The sequence below is a fragment of the Sinocyclocheilus rhinocerous genome, unplaced genomic scaffold, assembly GCF_001515625.1.
Source record: "Sinocyclocheilus rhinocerous isolate Xijiao unplaced genomic scaffold, SAMN03320098_v1.1 scaffold13, whole genome shotgun sequence".
NCBI lineage: Eukaryota > Metazoa > Chordata > Actinopteri > Cypriniformes > Cyprinidae > Sinocyclocheilus > Sinocyclocheilus rhinocerous.
In genome coordinates, this window is record NW_015627542.1 from 137762 (window position 1) to 152883 (window position 15122).

At 35.9% G+C, this 15122-nt stretch overlaps 2 protein-coding genes across 3 annotated transcripts in view; one reads left to right on the forward strand and one right to left on the reverse strand.

The window, feature by feature from the left end:
* The window catches only part of LOC107730483 (cathepsin D), a 10392-nt gene extending 7761 nt beyond the window's left edge, over window positions 1-2631 (forward strand). Inside the window, exons 7-10 of one of the 2 annotated variants that reach the window (XM_016541331.1) lie at window positions 477-502; window positions 915-1059; window positions 1732-1830; window positions 2085-2631. In XM_016541331.1, coding sequence (XP_016396817.1) covers window positions 477-502; window positions 915-1059; window positions 1732-1830; window positions 2085-2246 — 432 coding nt within the window. In that variant the 3' untranslated portion in view covers window positions 2247-2631. Of the gene's footprint in view, window positions 1-379; window positions 503-914; window positions 1060-1731; window positions 1831-2084 lie in introns of both variants that reach the window. The other variant, XM_016541336.1, reaches the window with a different exon arrangement.
* Window positions 2632-2972: 341 nt separating this feature from the next.
* Window positions 2973-15122, reverse strand: part of LOC107730500 (sodium-dependent neutral amino acid transporter B(0)AT2) — a 22178-nt gene continuing 10028 nt past the window's right edge. Inside the window, exons 3-12 of the mRNA XM_016541344.1 lie at window positions 14210-14367; window positions 13919-14045; window positions 13585-13766; window positions 9899-10009; window positions 8395-8636; window positions 7980-8169; window positions 6327-6519; window positions 5506-5665; window positions 4764-4926; window positions 2973-4399 (exon numbers count right to left, since the gene is read on the reverse strand). Coding sequence (XP_016396830.1) covers window positions 4010-4399; window positions 4764-4926; window positions 5506-5665; window positions 6327-6519; window positions 7980-8169; window positions 8395-8636; window positions 9899-10009; window positions 13585-13766; window positions 13919-14045; window positions 14210-14367 — 1916 coding nt within the window. The 3' untranslated portion in view covers window positions 2973-4009. The remainder of the gene's footprint in view (window positions 4400-4763; window positions 4927-5505; window positions 5666-6326; window positions 6520-7979; window positions 8170-8394; window positions 8637-9898; window positions 10010-13584; window positions 13767-13918; window positions 14046-14209; window positions 14368-15122) is intronic.

The following is a 15122-nucleotide window of genomic DNA, read 5'->3' on the forward strand; positions in this document are numbered from 1 at the left end:
GAGTTTTACCGTGCTGACTGTCATAACTGAACGTGACGTGCTGTTTGAATGCTGAGCGCAGAATGACTGACAGCTGCAGCAGAAGGAAGATCAATTTCTGTCAAATTAAATTTAACAATGTAAATACAATTCTGTCCCTCACATTAAGATATGGAATGGTTTCAGATGATATAGGCTATACAGTGCATGAAAAGCAAACTGGTGCTCTTCTGTTTCTTTTGGTGTATGACTCCCCCTTGTACCGTATAAAAAGCACAATAATTAGATCAAGGTTAGATCAAATAATCGCGATTAGATGGTTATTTAATTATCGCGACATGCCTAGTTGTAACATTCAGGCCTGATTGTTGTGGATGACCCGGTTTTATTTTTCCGACAGAAACCCTGACACTCAACCTGGTGGTGAGTTGCTCCTTGGAGGCACAGACCCTAAATATTACACTGGAGACTTTAACTACGTGGCCATCAGCAGACAGGCCTATTGGCAGATTCACATGGATGGGTGTGAGATTTTTGTCTCCTTGTACTGTGTAATGCAACAGTATTTTACTTAAATGCATAAAAGTGACAACTGTTTTTTTTGTCGTTTTTGATGCTCCATTTAGTTAATTAGTAAAAAATTTTAGTTAATAGATCTAACATGAAAGCTGTATCTGTTTTGAAAATGCTAACTTTTAAGATATAACGGCTTGTAAAGGCAACATTAATTTTTCACACAAAAATTGCAGTGCCTCTGAAACACTGCTTGTTCATTTAATCTGAAAAATGGAAGGCATGCATGCATATGTAATATGTTATGAAATATGCTGGTCTGTCATGTGAGAGGCAAGAATCTTACCACTGAACCACCAATGCAGAAGATCCCTGTAACAATAATCTAGTGTTGACAGTGCTCTGTGTTTATGTGTGTGTAGCATGAGCATCGGCAGTGAGTTGACTCTGTGTAAAGGAGGATGTGAAGCCATCGTGGACACTGGAACGTCTCTGATCACCGGCCCAGCTGCTGAAATCAAAGCCCTGCAGAAGGCTATTGGTGCAATCCCTCTGATCCAGGGAGAGGTACTGCAACTTTAAATGTTCATATAATTTTCGTCACTGAAGCATTGTGACCTAAATAGATATCTATTAATGTGAAATTCAAATAAAATATAAAATATTATATAATTTCTTTAAATTGAATACAAATATACAGTACCATTTAAAAGTTTGGAGTTCCCTTTTTTACATTTATGCTCACCAAGGCTGCATTCATTTGATCAAAAATATAGTAAGAACAGAAGTACTGTGAAATATTATTACATTTTTAAGTAACTCTTTTCTATTTTAATATTCTTGTGATGACAAAGCTGAAATTTCAGCAGCCATTACTTTTCAGTGTCACATGATTCTGCAGAAATCACCAAATGCTGATTTGGTGCTCAAATTATTTCTTTTTTCATTACAGTGATACATTTTTTGATAAATAGATTTATTGTAGCATTTATTATTATGAAAAATATTTTGTGACATTAAAATTGTCTTTACTCACATTGTTTAATGTAATGCAACCTTTCTGAATAAAATAATTTCTTTTTTTATCTTACTGACCTTAAAATGAACTAATTTATTTATTTATTACAAGACTGGTCAACAAAGTAGGCATTCTTGGTGTGTTGTTATTAATGGCAGCTTATTTACTGAAATGTATAATGTTTTGATAATGTTCTCTAATTAAACATGTTTTCTCTGTAGTATATGGTGGACTGTAAGAAAGTGCCCACACTCCCCACCATCTCATTCGTCCTGGGTGGAAAGACTTACTCACTGACTGGAGAACAGTACATACTCAAGGTCAGTCCTTGTATGTGCTGTTGCTTTGATGCAGCACTTTGCATCAGTGGAGCTGTGAAATCGAGGTGTTGTTTGTGAAAAGGTCATGCATGAGTCAGAATATAAAAAAAAAACATGTACCTGGAGTTTTATTTTCTTGTAAATCACATGCAGCTAGCCAGTATTGGGAAAGCAAAACACTGAAGGGATTTTTGCTAATCACAACAACATTCTAAAGACGGTATCTCTCTCTGTTTGTTTGTATGTGTTTACAGGAAAGCCAGGGAGGAAAGGAGATCTGTCTGAGTGGATTCATGGGCCTGGATATCCCACCCCCTGCTGGACCCCTGTGGATTCTGGGTGATGTGTTCATTGGGCAGTACTACACTGTGTTTGATCGGGAGAACAACCGAGTGGGCTTTGCTAAGTCAGTATAAGCCCAGCCATAGACCTTAACACTTAAGATGTGTCATGAGAGTAATAAGAAATCTAGGAACATCATCTCTACTTAAATGGCATTATAGTGGTATGATTGTTTTTTGCACTGCTTTTAGCTTTCAAATGTTTTCATTTTAAAGGGGCATGTGGAGATGAAATGATTCAGGGAAAAGTCAAAAAGATGACAAGTTACACTCATTTGCTTTTTAGCAGAGGCTTATTTGAATATGTGATCGTAACACAAGGTTTTAATGTTTATTTTATAATTGTCATGTCATTGATTTTAGACACTACCTGTTTTAAGATTTTTATTGTTGAAAATGACCTTCCAATGACTCAACAAATCAGAATTGGACAATATGGACAATAAAGGTTTTAAACCCACCTATGTTGTTAAACGTATTTTTTGTTTAAAGGGATGCATGATATATTGGTACTTTATTAGTTATTATTAGGTAATTTAACTATGTATTTTTTTTCTAATTGTTTTTTCATAATGGCCAAAACCGTTGCTATCCTCTAACCCTCACTTTAAATTCATCTTTAAAGGTGCTAATAAATTCGTATTACTAAATATATTCTTTAGCAAACCTCCAAAATGATTCATTATATGCATTGTTAATGTTGTGATGCATAAATTCTGTTGTGGCATTTCTGCAGTTGTTTGTAGTGTGTGTGGTTTTATTTTTAAGATTTATTGAACAAAATAGTTATTTTCGTTTTAGAAATAAAATCAGCCAGTTATAACACAATTCAAATAATTGACATCAGCCAGAATTTTAATATCTGTGCTTATATTGGTGCATATTTTTCCATGTACTGTCTTTTTTTAATTCTCATTTCATTTCAGGTCACGTTATTGTGGAGCGCAACAAAGTAGTAAAGCCAAACAGTGTGTCTGAATCATTTGATCTTTTAATCTCAATATTGAGAAGGGAAATACTGCGTCATTGAGCAAATTCATGAAAAAATATTTACAGGAAGAGGGAGGAGTCTCAAGACTCTTTACAATGATAGCACATCAGCAAACGTACAATCAACCAAACAAACAAAAAAGTCAGCGTACTGGATTTTTAAGCACTTCTTACCAAAAACATGATCTGTATTCCAAACTATATTTGAGTAAATTTATTCGTAATATATTTACAGAATACCTTAAATGTACAACATTCATGCCTTGTATTCTATTAACATTTTTAGAATGAATTAGGCACGCATTTTCGAACAATGAGTTAAGGTTGTATTAAACGCAATCCATACACCGGTGTACAATGATTAAACTACATCCAAAAGAAAAGTATTGCATGTTTTCCACATTTTACGCATACATTTACATTCTAGACTTTTTCCAAAGCTGCTAAACTGCTTCTAATCTCGATTTTTGTGGACAGTAACTGCCCTGACTTGCAACATAATCTGTTTGTACAAATAGCCATTCTACAGTAGAGCATAAACCAGGGGTCTACAGGCCTCTACAGAGGGGGGTAAGTGCGTGCAACAGTTGGGGCAATGGGTTGGGATGGGGGTGGGGGGCGTTAGCGCTAGCTACACATATACTACAATTAGAAATGTTGAAACTTTTGTACTGGACCAGTGTGAAATGAAGATGGCTGTTAGAAGAGGTCTATAGGAGAACGCTGTCTGTTTCCATTCCCACTCAATGAATCATGATTGACAAGGTCTGGAACTCGATGAAGAGGTTCTTACAGGGCAAATGAAATGATACTGGTCCTCACAGTTACAGATGAGGCTAAACAGGTCCTCACAAATCAGATTCGGGCATGTCCGGAATGTCTGTAATATTCGGCATTACGTATCCAGTGCTGCAGCTACCGTTGAGCATGACGTCTGCGCCTGAAGCAGGTCTGCTCTGCTTCCGGTAATTGGCTGGCATGGGTGACGGGGCTTCGCTCGGCGTCTTCGCATTGAGAAGACTTGCATCGTCTTCGTCCTCTTCTCTGTTCCTGCAAGCAGTGTCTTTTATAATGCGGCCTTTTTTATAGGAGACAGTAGACAGGCCTCCTGCGTTCTCGTCGATGATGTTCAGACAGCGCAGAATAAAAACCACAGGCACAGGGAGGATGGCAATGACCACCAGTGAGATGCAGACAGCCAGGCCCCAGGGCGGATAGCTGAGAGACTGTTCTTGAGCCTGAGAACAGACACAGCAATTGGATTATTCTGGCAAAGGAATAATTCCACTTTAATCCTGTGGTAAAATTGTGTATTGAAAGCCTTAGAACTGACCCGGGCTTAAAGGAATAATTCACCCAAAATGTATTAATTATGAATTAATAAGTGACTTTTAAATGGTAAATAGTTTAATGTTTACAAAAAATAGAACACCTAGGTGAAATAATCTACAAAAAAAGTCTGTATGTTCCTCTCTGAGCAAAACCTGAAAATTATGGCCATATTTTGAGCTAAAAACATGTCTCAGATACTGTATCTAAAGTATTAAGCTTTTAAATTGCATATTGGCCTCTTTTCTCCAAGCTTCATTCGAGATTACCCACCAGTTGCTGGTTCCATGCACTGTAGCTAGGTGGCGACAGTCCCATATGAATGATGCTTGTGGCCAGAAGACCCAGCAGCAGCACTGGTGTGATAAACTTCCACATATAGTAATAATAGCGGTATGGAGTGAAACCAAGCATGTCCTTTAGATCCTCAAAGAACCTGAATGAACCCACAGGAGACAGAGATGTATCAATGCCACAATCACTGCAAATTAGATTAGAGTTGCTGCTTAATTCAGAACTAAGTTTGTTTCAAGATTTGTTAATTGTATTAAGCTTTTGTAAATAATAATTGTGATTGCTATTTGAATTTATTGTGATTTATATTTCAGTTTATTTTCTATGTAATATAAATATATAAAATAATTGTTAATTGTCTTGTAAAAGCTAAATAATCAAATAAAAAATAAGCAAATAATCTACAAAATAATGTCTGAATGGAATGTGTTCCTCTCTAAACAAACGTTGGCTTTTTCTCCGAGTTTCAATCAAGATGATTCAATCAGAGATGTGTCAATTAATTGTGTTGTAAAGCAGTCCATAGGGTTTTTGTAATTCCTTTTTTTAATGATAATTTAATTAGAATTTAAATTTTCTTTGGTTGGTATGTGATCATAAATTGAATTCAATTAGGCTTGAAAACTGAAAACAAATAATCTTCATAGCAATATGACGCTCATGTCACGAGAGGGCGCTGTAAGCTCTCTAATAGAGGAAGCGTGCGTACTGCGTAACATACTTGTCGGTGCCGTAGACCCAGGCCACAGCAATGTTCTCCAGAAGAACAACGATGAGGAGAGGCAGAGTAGCAGAATAGTCATCAAACATGGCTACAAAGTAGTTCCCTGATCGCTGGACAAATATTAAACCAATACAGAAGGCAAGTACACAGCAACCAACTGTAAAGAAAGCAGGGAGAAATAATGTTTGTGATCCAGAGGATTAAACCAAGAGTTGAACTTTTGAATGGTAGTGCAAACAGAGTCTTTTATATTGGAATTTTTCTTTGAGAATGTTCTTGTCTTGACTTACACATAATATTAGTATTTGATTATTGTTATTATTTATTCACTTTTGAATAGACTCAGGTCATTGAAAGTACCTTTCCACCACTGACTATAGCAGGGGTGGTGAACTCCGGTCCTGGAGAGCCGCAGCCCTGCAGAGTACAGCTCCAACCCTAATTAAAACTCACCTGCCTGTAGCTTTCTAGTAACCTTTCAGACCTTGATTAGCTTGTTCAGGTGTGTTTGATTAGGGTTGAAGCAAAACTCTGCAGGGCTGCGGCTCGCCACCCCTGGACTATAGCATGGCCTGAGGAATAGTTCGGCTAAACTTAAAGGAACACTCCACTATTTTTGGAAATAGGCTCATTTTCCAATGAGCCTATTTTCAAAAATAGTGGAGTGTTCCTTTAAAAATTCATGCAAATCTACCATAGGCTTCAGAGATAGATCAAATAAAGATCTATTATATTCTGAAATGTAAGCAAACAAACAAACTAAAGGATGCTGCCTTTTCTCCATATAGCAGATTTAAGAACTTTTGGCTTTGGCTGACCTGTGAGGTATTCCTTTCGTACTTTGAAGGTATCCACAATGGGGGTGAGGATGCCCTGGATAGTGCCAAACATGCTGCCCAGCCCCAGATTGACCAACATTAGGAAGAACATGACCGACCAAAAGGGCGAGGCTGGGAAATGGGTCATGGCTTCAGTGAAGGCGATGAAGGCCAAGCCTGTGCCCTGCACAGCCTGTGAGAAGAAAGATAAAGGTAGGATTTTAGCATGCATTCAAAAACATGTAAAAGCACACATGAATACAAAGATAATGTCTGATTAGTAAAGACCTGGACGAGTACAAGGACAAGGCTTGACTTGTTTTGCACTGGCAAACATCACATATTTATTCAGAAAAGTGACATTTACTTAATCATATAGCTGAGGTCTTTAAAACTGTGATGTTTAAATGCCAAAACATTAACATTAGATTGCCGCTATAGCAATGATGTACATCTGTTGATTCTATACTGTTAAAATGCTGTATTTTGCTTGATGCTGCTGCATTAATTATTCAGGTTTTAGTGTAAGGGTTTACCTCGAAACTAGCAGGAACTGAAAAAATAGATCTGAGTAAAAGAAAACGCATCAAAGCAGCAGGAGTAAAGTGACTGTGTAAAGAAAGAGCCCCATATTCTAGAAGACTACAGCCTGTGACGGTTCTTGTAAGTGTGTATGTGGTTAATCTCATTATGGCATCGCCTCAGCCAACACGTACCGCATTTATTTCCGTTTGTTTCATCATGCGGTGTCTCTCGATCACCCACACACCTCTTTCCATAACAGCACAGCAGAAAACCTCTGTGCCTCCTTCATTATTGGCCACTAAACTACTTCCTCTGCAGTTTACTTTATTGTGGTCAAAAAAAAGCATTTGACATTTGTTTGTGTGTCAATTACAAATAAGGATGTCTGAGATTATGGAAAGAAGAACTCCTTTAAAAGCTTAAAATAAAAAAAAGAATTTTGAACTGTATTTTGAATTTTTAAAATACTTCGTTTTTAATAGTTTTTTTTTTCAATGTTGTCTACTCTATATTATATACCTCCAGTCTTGAGTTTCACATGATTCTTCAAAATCATTCTAATATGATGATTTTGTGCTCAAGAAACATTTATTATTACTATAAATTTTGAAAACAGTAGTACTGCTTAATATTTTTATTTCTTTTATTTTTAAGTATTCTTTGATGAATAGAAAGTTCAAATGAACAACTTTACTGTCAAACAGAAGTCTTTACTGTCACCTTTGATCAATTCAATGCATCCTTGCCTAATAAAAAATTAATTTGTATTAATTGTGCTGACCCCAAACCTCTGATCAGTAGTGTAAAAATTTTCATATTTATTTATTTTACAAATATCATTAATTTTATGTTTTCTTGGGGTTATTCCTTTTGACATTTGAAAACCTTGGCAATTTAAAAATAATTTGAGTTCATAAAAGAAATGAATTCAAGCCGCTGACTATGGATTATGAGTTTTTAAAAACACATTTTGATGGATAGAGCTCCTTTGTGTTGTATTAACTTTCAAAACAAATGACTGGAGTGAGAGCGTAACTACCGGGGTTGTATTCCATGGAAAGTTTGTGTATATCAGTTGTCTCTTAGGTTTCCCCGAGGTGTATCGGTTCACTTTAAGCTTCTCCTCACCTTGTTCAGCTCTTCTTTGATGTCGCAGCTATCTAAACCTAGGCGTGGGTAATCGTTTTCCATCACGCCCCGGATAATGTTGGTCATTTGCTGGTAGTCCTCAGGGCTAACATTACTGAAGTTAATATGGTGTGGGATCAAGCTTGGATTGATTTCTTTTCCAAGGAAACCAATTATCTTCTTTGTGTTCCTAAGATACATTAATACAAGAAAGTCAACCACAGGTCATTTGATCTGTATGCGGTTTATGAACTGCAAGTGTATTTTATTATTATTATTATGAATGTATTCTACTAAACTGCTTGTCATGGTTAATTTGTTTTGAACTTGGTTTATGAACTGCAAGCGTATTTTATTATTATTATGAATGTATTCTACTAAACTGCTTGTCATGGTTAATTTGTTTTGAACTTACATTTCCACACATTTGGCATTCATGATGTTAGCTTTGAAGCCCAGTACAGCGAACACGACCAGAGTGGCCAACACTGAGGTAAAGAAGTTAATGAAAGAGACCAGCACAGCGTCGAAATGGCAGTTGTTGTCTCGCTTGTTGTAGCTGGAGAATGCGATAACACCACCGAAACCAAGACCCAGAGCAAAAAAGACCTGTGTGGCAGCTTCACGCCACACTTTGGGTTCCAGCATGATTTCCAGCTGTAAGAAGATACTGTAGTTTATTATTTGTCACATGCTCAATTGGATGCAGTGATATGCTTTTCACTTTAAATATCTAAAAAACATATGAAAATGTATTAATCTGGCTATGATTGATGTCTGAAGGCGGTAATCTCAAAGTGGACAATTTTTTTAAATCATACAGACCAATATATTGATTGATTGCTAATTTTTTTAACATATGAATGAACATATTAAAAATGTCTTAATATGAGAACTTAAACTAAATGAAAATTAGAAATTTTACCTTAGCTACTAAATTAAATAAGTTTAAGTTGAAGCACTAAAATTACTGGAAATAAAAACTAAGCCTGAACTAAAACTTAAATAAAAATAAATTAGATCTAAAGATAAAAAACAAACAAAAAACAAACAAAAAAAAACATTTAAATTAACAATATAAAAATTAAAGCTAATAAAAAAAAAAAACTAAAATAGTATATACTATGTAACACCATGACTAATGGACTTTATAGAACATAAAAGAAGATATTTTTGAACAATTACTTTTTTTTGTCCATATAATGGAAATTCACAGGTTTGGAACAAAATACAAAATCTCTTTAAATATAACTATCAGCTTTTTCGGATACCGAGTTGCAACCTTGATAGCAAAGAAGTAAAGCTACAATCTTCTTAAATATGGGATTTAATATAATAAGAAAAATTAAAAACATTTAATTAACAAATTATGGTCTCTTTTCTCCCCACATTTCAGCTAGTGTAGCTTTTGTAATGGCTCTGTTCTAATTATCACAAGCAGAGGCTACATACTATCATTTAATTGTGTGTTACACAAACCACCCACTGATAAAACTCTGAAGCGACACATAGCACAACAAGGGACACATTGATAGCCCCTTGCACCGAGGAGAAATGTGACCACATCTTGTGTCTGTGCGTTGGATGTGTATTGTGTAAAATAGCTGGCACAACAAGACGGACTGCTGCATTTCAGTCTGTGCTGATGGAAGAGTTAATTCACTTCTGTCGAGTCACATCACAAATGCATGCTGGGAAATCTGGCTGGGGTATTGTTTCCATAGATACATCTATTGGTCTCCACCGGACTGAGACGACGGATACACATGGGAATTAGTAATGGATGATTACCATAATTCTCAATAAAGTGGATTAATTGCTGCTGTATGAACCAGAGCATGTAGAGTAAATTGGTCTAACCATTGTCGTAATGTGTCATCTGCTCACACATGCACAGATCATGTTCTTTAGGGTCTTACCTTTGGTGTAAACATGTGGATGATGCCGTCAACAGAACCCTTGAGCAGGAAAGCACGGGCCAGGAAACAAATAAGCACAACATATGGGAACAGAGAGCTGAAGTACATCACCTGCAATTAGACATAACCAAACAGATTATCAAAAAATGTCAATGTAAAATGTGATTTACAGTTTGTAGTACTGCAATATCACAAAGAAGGCTAGTGACTTCTGTTATGAACATGTTTTTCTCTATGCTACTGTTTCTTAAACTGTAAAATCATTTTCTACACATAGGTGGCAGAAAAGTGCCCTCACTTGCTGACTTTGCTGACAGAGTCGACAGGCTTTTTTCACAGTACATCCAATTGTGATTTGTTTTTCAAACCTTTACATTTGTTACATTTTCACAACTTGTCAGTCCATCATTTTGAAAGTGAAGAAATCAGATCCGTTTGTTCAAAAAAAGTGTAGTGAAAAAATGCAGCTAATTTTGAATGACTCTTAATGAAAAAAATATGCTTTTTTTGGAGCCAGATGGTGTAGGTAAGGCATCTATTAGCTGACTATCTAGCCTGAATGCCACATGCGAAATGAGAAATGAAAAAATGAAAACAGAAATGAGTGAATTGTGAAACCGCTGCAGACACTACTGTGCTTTGTGGATGATGTATGTTACATCCCTGACTAAAAAACGACTTCTGAAATCTGTTCTGGCCAGTCCGATCAGACTGAAACATATTTCCAAAACTATTGCATATGGATGTGGTTTCAAATAAATGTGATATTTTATTTTTCAGAGTGCAACTAAATGCATTTGAGTCAAGATATATTATTTTTGATGTCTGTCCGAACCATGCCAGACAAATTAGAGAATTTTTTTCTCTAAACATGTCCATCAAAAGAAATAGAGCTGTTAAATTATTGCATTGTTGCCAGATCATTTGTGACTCTATGCTGTTACAGTTAACTAAAATTAAAACTAAAACTTGTTATAATTATTAGATACATTTAGAAATATTAGATACATTTGTTTAACTTAAAAATTGAAGTAAATAAGTGAATAATAATAACTAACTTAAAGTCACTTTGGATTAAAGCCTCTGCTAAACGAATAAATAAATATACTACAATAAACCAGGTGTGACTGAGAATCCAGCGCTACTGGGAACGGTTGCTTCTCTTTTTAAGAGTTTACTAAAGTCATGCAGTCACACCCCAAACATAATTTCATAATTTTCTGCTTAACAAGAATTATAATGTCAGCACTTAATAACTAGCTTAATCCTTAAAGCCCATGTATAATTTGTTTTATGGACACATTTTAAATGGGTGCATATCATTAGTTTTTTTTATTGGGTATTTTCCCTGAGATAGGTTTTTGCCTATCAATTATGAATTATGTCATAATTTAGTTGATCATGAAAGCTTTTACAATAATGGACAGACCATGTTTATGATGACACAGTAAACGCTGTTCTACACTCACATTTATGCATTTGCCAGACATTTTTATTTAAAGTGATTTACATTGCATTTGATCAGTTCCCTGGGAATTGAACCCATGACTTTGGCATTGCTAGAGTCATGCTCTGACATGTAATGTGGCATTCACATATTAACGTAGGTTCAACAAGCTAATTTAAGTTGAAAAGCACTTTTTAAATTAAACAGAAATAATTACTTAGATGATTGACATTATTGGCTTTCTTTGATCTTGCTTTTACTGTATGGCCATGATGCTGAAAAGGCTACTGACTCATTTCTGATTCATCAAGGGCGGACCAGCCTTAAAGAGTAAGAACAAAGCCTAACGTTTAACTATCCCACAGCTTCGAAGATTAAAAGATACACATTCTCTGTGGCTTCCCAAAAATGAAGCATCATGAAGGATTTACAAAGATCCGTTAAATCAATCAACCCCTCTTCCTGCAGACACAGCTCTAATTCTACAGTACAGTATCCTCAATCACCAATAATTGTAGCCGAGTATGGTTATTTGGTGCTGTGCCACAGAACTGTGAATGGAGATGGTGCACATAAAAGCATGGCAACCAGCATTGCCATGCTATTTGTGCACACAAAATGACAAAAAAGAAAAAAGAATGGCACTGTGGGATTTTTTCTGGGAATGTTGAATGAGACATTGGTATTCCTTTGTGAGGTAAATCCAAGATTAAGCTTCAAAGACTGACCTTATCCCCTGCATAGTATACTATATCCTATACCATAATATCCTTACTGACTGAGGGGCCACACTTAAACAGTAGGAATCCATCTGCTATCCCTTTAGCTGGGAATAAATTAAATGTTTATCAGAAACCTTTATTATCTATCATGAGCAAACATAAATTTAGTGCACTATTTAAAGTATTTTTTGTGTAGTTGCTGAACCATTTTATGTTTTCTTTTAACATATACACTTTAAAAATATGTAAAAAGTATGGTGGACCAGTAGTGCACAACACAACTGAATCTTCACAACACAACAAAATTGCCACAACACAACGCATAGGACCAGTTTCGTTGTGTTGCGGCTTGTTTCCATTGTGTTGTGCTAATTTCATTATGTTGCAACTTGTTTCCATTGTGTGGTGCTAATTTTGTTGCGTTGTAGCTTGTTTTCGCTGTGTTGTGACTTGTTTCCATTGTGTTGTGCTAATTATATTGTGTTGTGGCTCGTTTACATTGTGTTGTGCTCATTTTATTGCGTTGCGGCTTGTTTCCGCTGCTAATTTTGTTGTGTTGTGGCTCATTTCCATTGTGTTGTTGTAATTTTTGGGGATTGTGGCTTGTTTCCATTGTGTTGTGGCTTGTTTCCATTGTGTTGTAATTTTTTTGTGTTGTGGTTTGTTTCCATTGTGTTGTGCTAATTTTGTTGTGTTGTGGCTTGTTTTTGTTGTGTTGTGCAGTATGGGGCCATTGTAAAAAATTATGCTTAAAAAAATTAACCCCCTCGACCTGTTGTTTTAACTTCCTTTTAAAGGAATAGTTCACCCAAAAATTAAAATATGCTGAAAATTCTCACCCTCCAGCCATCCAAGATGTTTCTTCAACAGAACAGATATGAAGAAGTATTTGTAGAAATTTAGCATTTAACGCTTAGCATTACCATACATGGATTTGTTTCTTAGAAACTCACAGATTTTTACTTCACAAGATGTTAAGTGATGGATTTAAGTTGTGTGGATTACTTTTGGATTAATTTGATGCTTTTATCAGCTGTTTGGACTCTCATTCTGATGGCACCCATTCACTGCAGAGGATCCATTGGTAAACAAGTGCTAAATTTCTCTAAATCTGTTCTGATGAAGAAACAAACTCATCTACATCTTGGATGGCCTGAGGGCGTGTACATTTTAAGCACATTTTCATTTTTGTGTGAACTATTCCTTTAAGAAGGTTTCAGTACTCTCATGATTTGAGAAAACCGTCAGCTGTCTAAAGTGAGCTGGTTCAGAAGCACACAGATGCCAGAGTACCACATGTGGTCTTATCCGTATGATGCTGCATCACGTTTCACAATGTCATGCAGGCATGGATCACATGAGAGGCCAATGGTTCTCTCTGACATAGGAAGGATCAGTCTGAAGGTCAGTGTTTCTCTCTGTGTTGCTTTTAAGACATCCCTTGAGGTCTTAGCTGACATTTACTGTGTGACCAAAGGCAAACTTTCTTAGAACAAAATACAAAACACTTTTCTTACCTTTCCAGAAGACTGGATACCCTTCATCATAGCAAGACACACCATGGTCCAAGCAGCCAACAGGCACAAAGTCATCCTCCAGTTAAGTTCTCCACTCTCAGAGATGGAATCAGAGATGTCCAAGGCCACACGATACCAGTAGTATGTAGTGGCTGAACTTTTCTCACACTCTGGTTCAACATCTAAACAATAACATGAAACTTACAATCTTGTACAGCATCATAAGACTGATCAGAAAAGTTGTTCAGTAAATGAAAATGTGTAGCTTCTGCCTAAATTAATGGATTTTAAAAATTCAAAGTGTGATTTCCTGTTCTTCTTTAAGTTGTCTTACATGTATTAGTTTTGTTTTTGACCAGGGGACACTCGTGCCAAGGAAGAGGCTGCTGGAAGGATTGTGAGAAGTAGAAGAGACTCCAACCGATGATGACATTGTAGTAAAGAGCCACAAAAAAGCACACCTGCAATAACAGAGAATGCAGTCAAATGTATGGGCTACAGCATAGACTCTTTAAATGCTTTAATTAGTTGCCTTTCTCTTGAGCAAAGACAGTATCCGACTTTGGCTATTGTTATACAGTGCACTTGAAGTATGGTACGTCCTTATGAAAGCACTGATATTCACCAAACAGCTGGCGAAGCCGATGCCACCCAGACGTGGGCTGATGTAGTTCCACACCCCAATACTGCCTCTTCGGATGCGCTGGCCCACTGCTAGCTCCAGGAAGAAGAGGGGAATCCCTATCACCACCAGCAGAATGAGGTAGGGAACCAGATACGCTCCTACAAAAGGAGAACTTATGGTTATGGCCCTATTTATTTAGGAACCAAACTTCCAAACTGGTATGCACAGGACTTGAGACATACAATATGTCAGATGCAGTATATTCATGCTACAAGTAACAGTATGTAAATGCAATTAAACAATTACCCATCATGATCAAACATTCTTCAAGCACAATATTTGATTCTTTTTAAAGGTGTCATATATCTTACCTAAACAAACAAAATTGCTTTCATCTTGGTTTTATGCTTATTTATTCATTCATTATAAATAATTTTTTCTAAATAATTAATTATTTTAGCTTTCATTATATATTTTTAATTATGGTTTTGGGGTTATTTATAATGCTAATCATTTAAAGTGTTATTTTAGTATTATTTATGTAGTATTTAATACAGTTACTTTCAATCGATTTGACACTTTTCTCCAATGCAATATACTTGTTCTCAAAACAATTAGCACAGCCATCCAAACACAAAATTATCTTAACCAAACAGTTCAGCTTTACTGCAAAATGAAGCACTGCAATTTTTACTAGTAATGCATTTATTAAAAGTAAATATTAACATCAAATTTATAGGTGTGTTCTCTATTGATTATAAAACACATTCAGCTGTAGATGCACAAATATGCTACTGAAAATACATGTTTATTGCAATTCTTCAACAGGGAGTTGATATATATTGCGTATATCTAAACAAAATAAAAATTGTTATCCAACACCTGCTATCACCCATGAGAAAAAACGAATTGC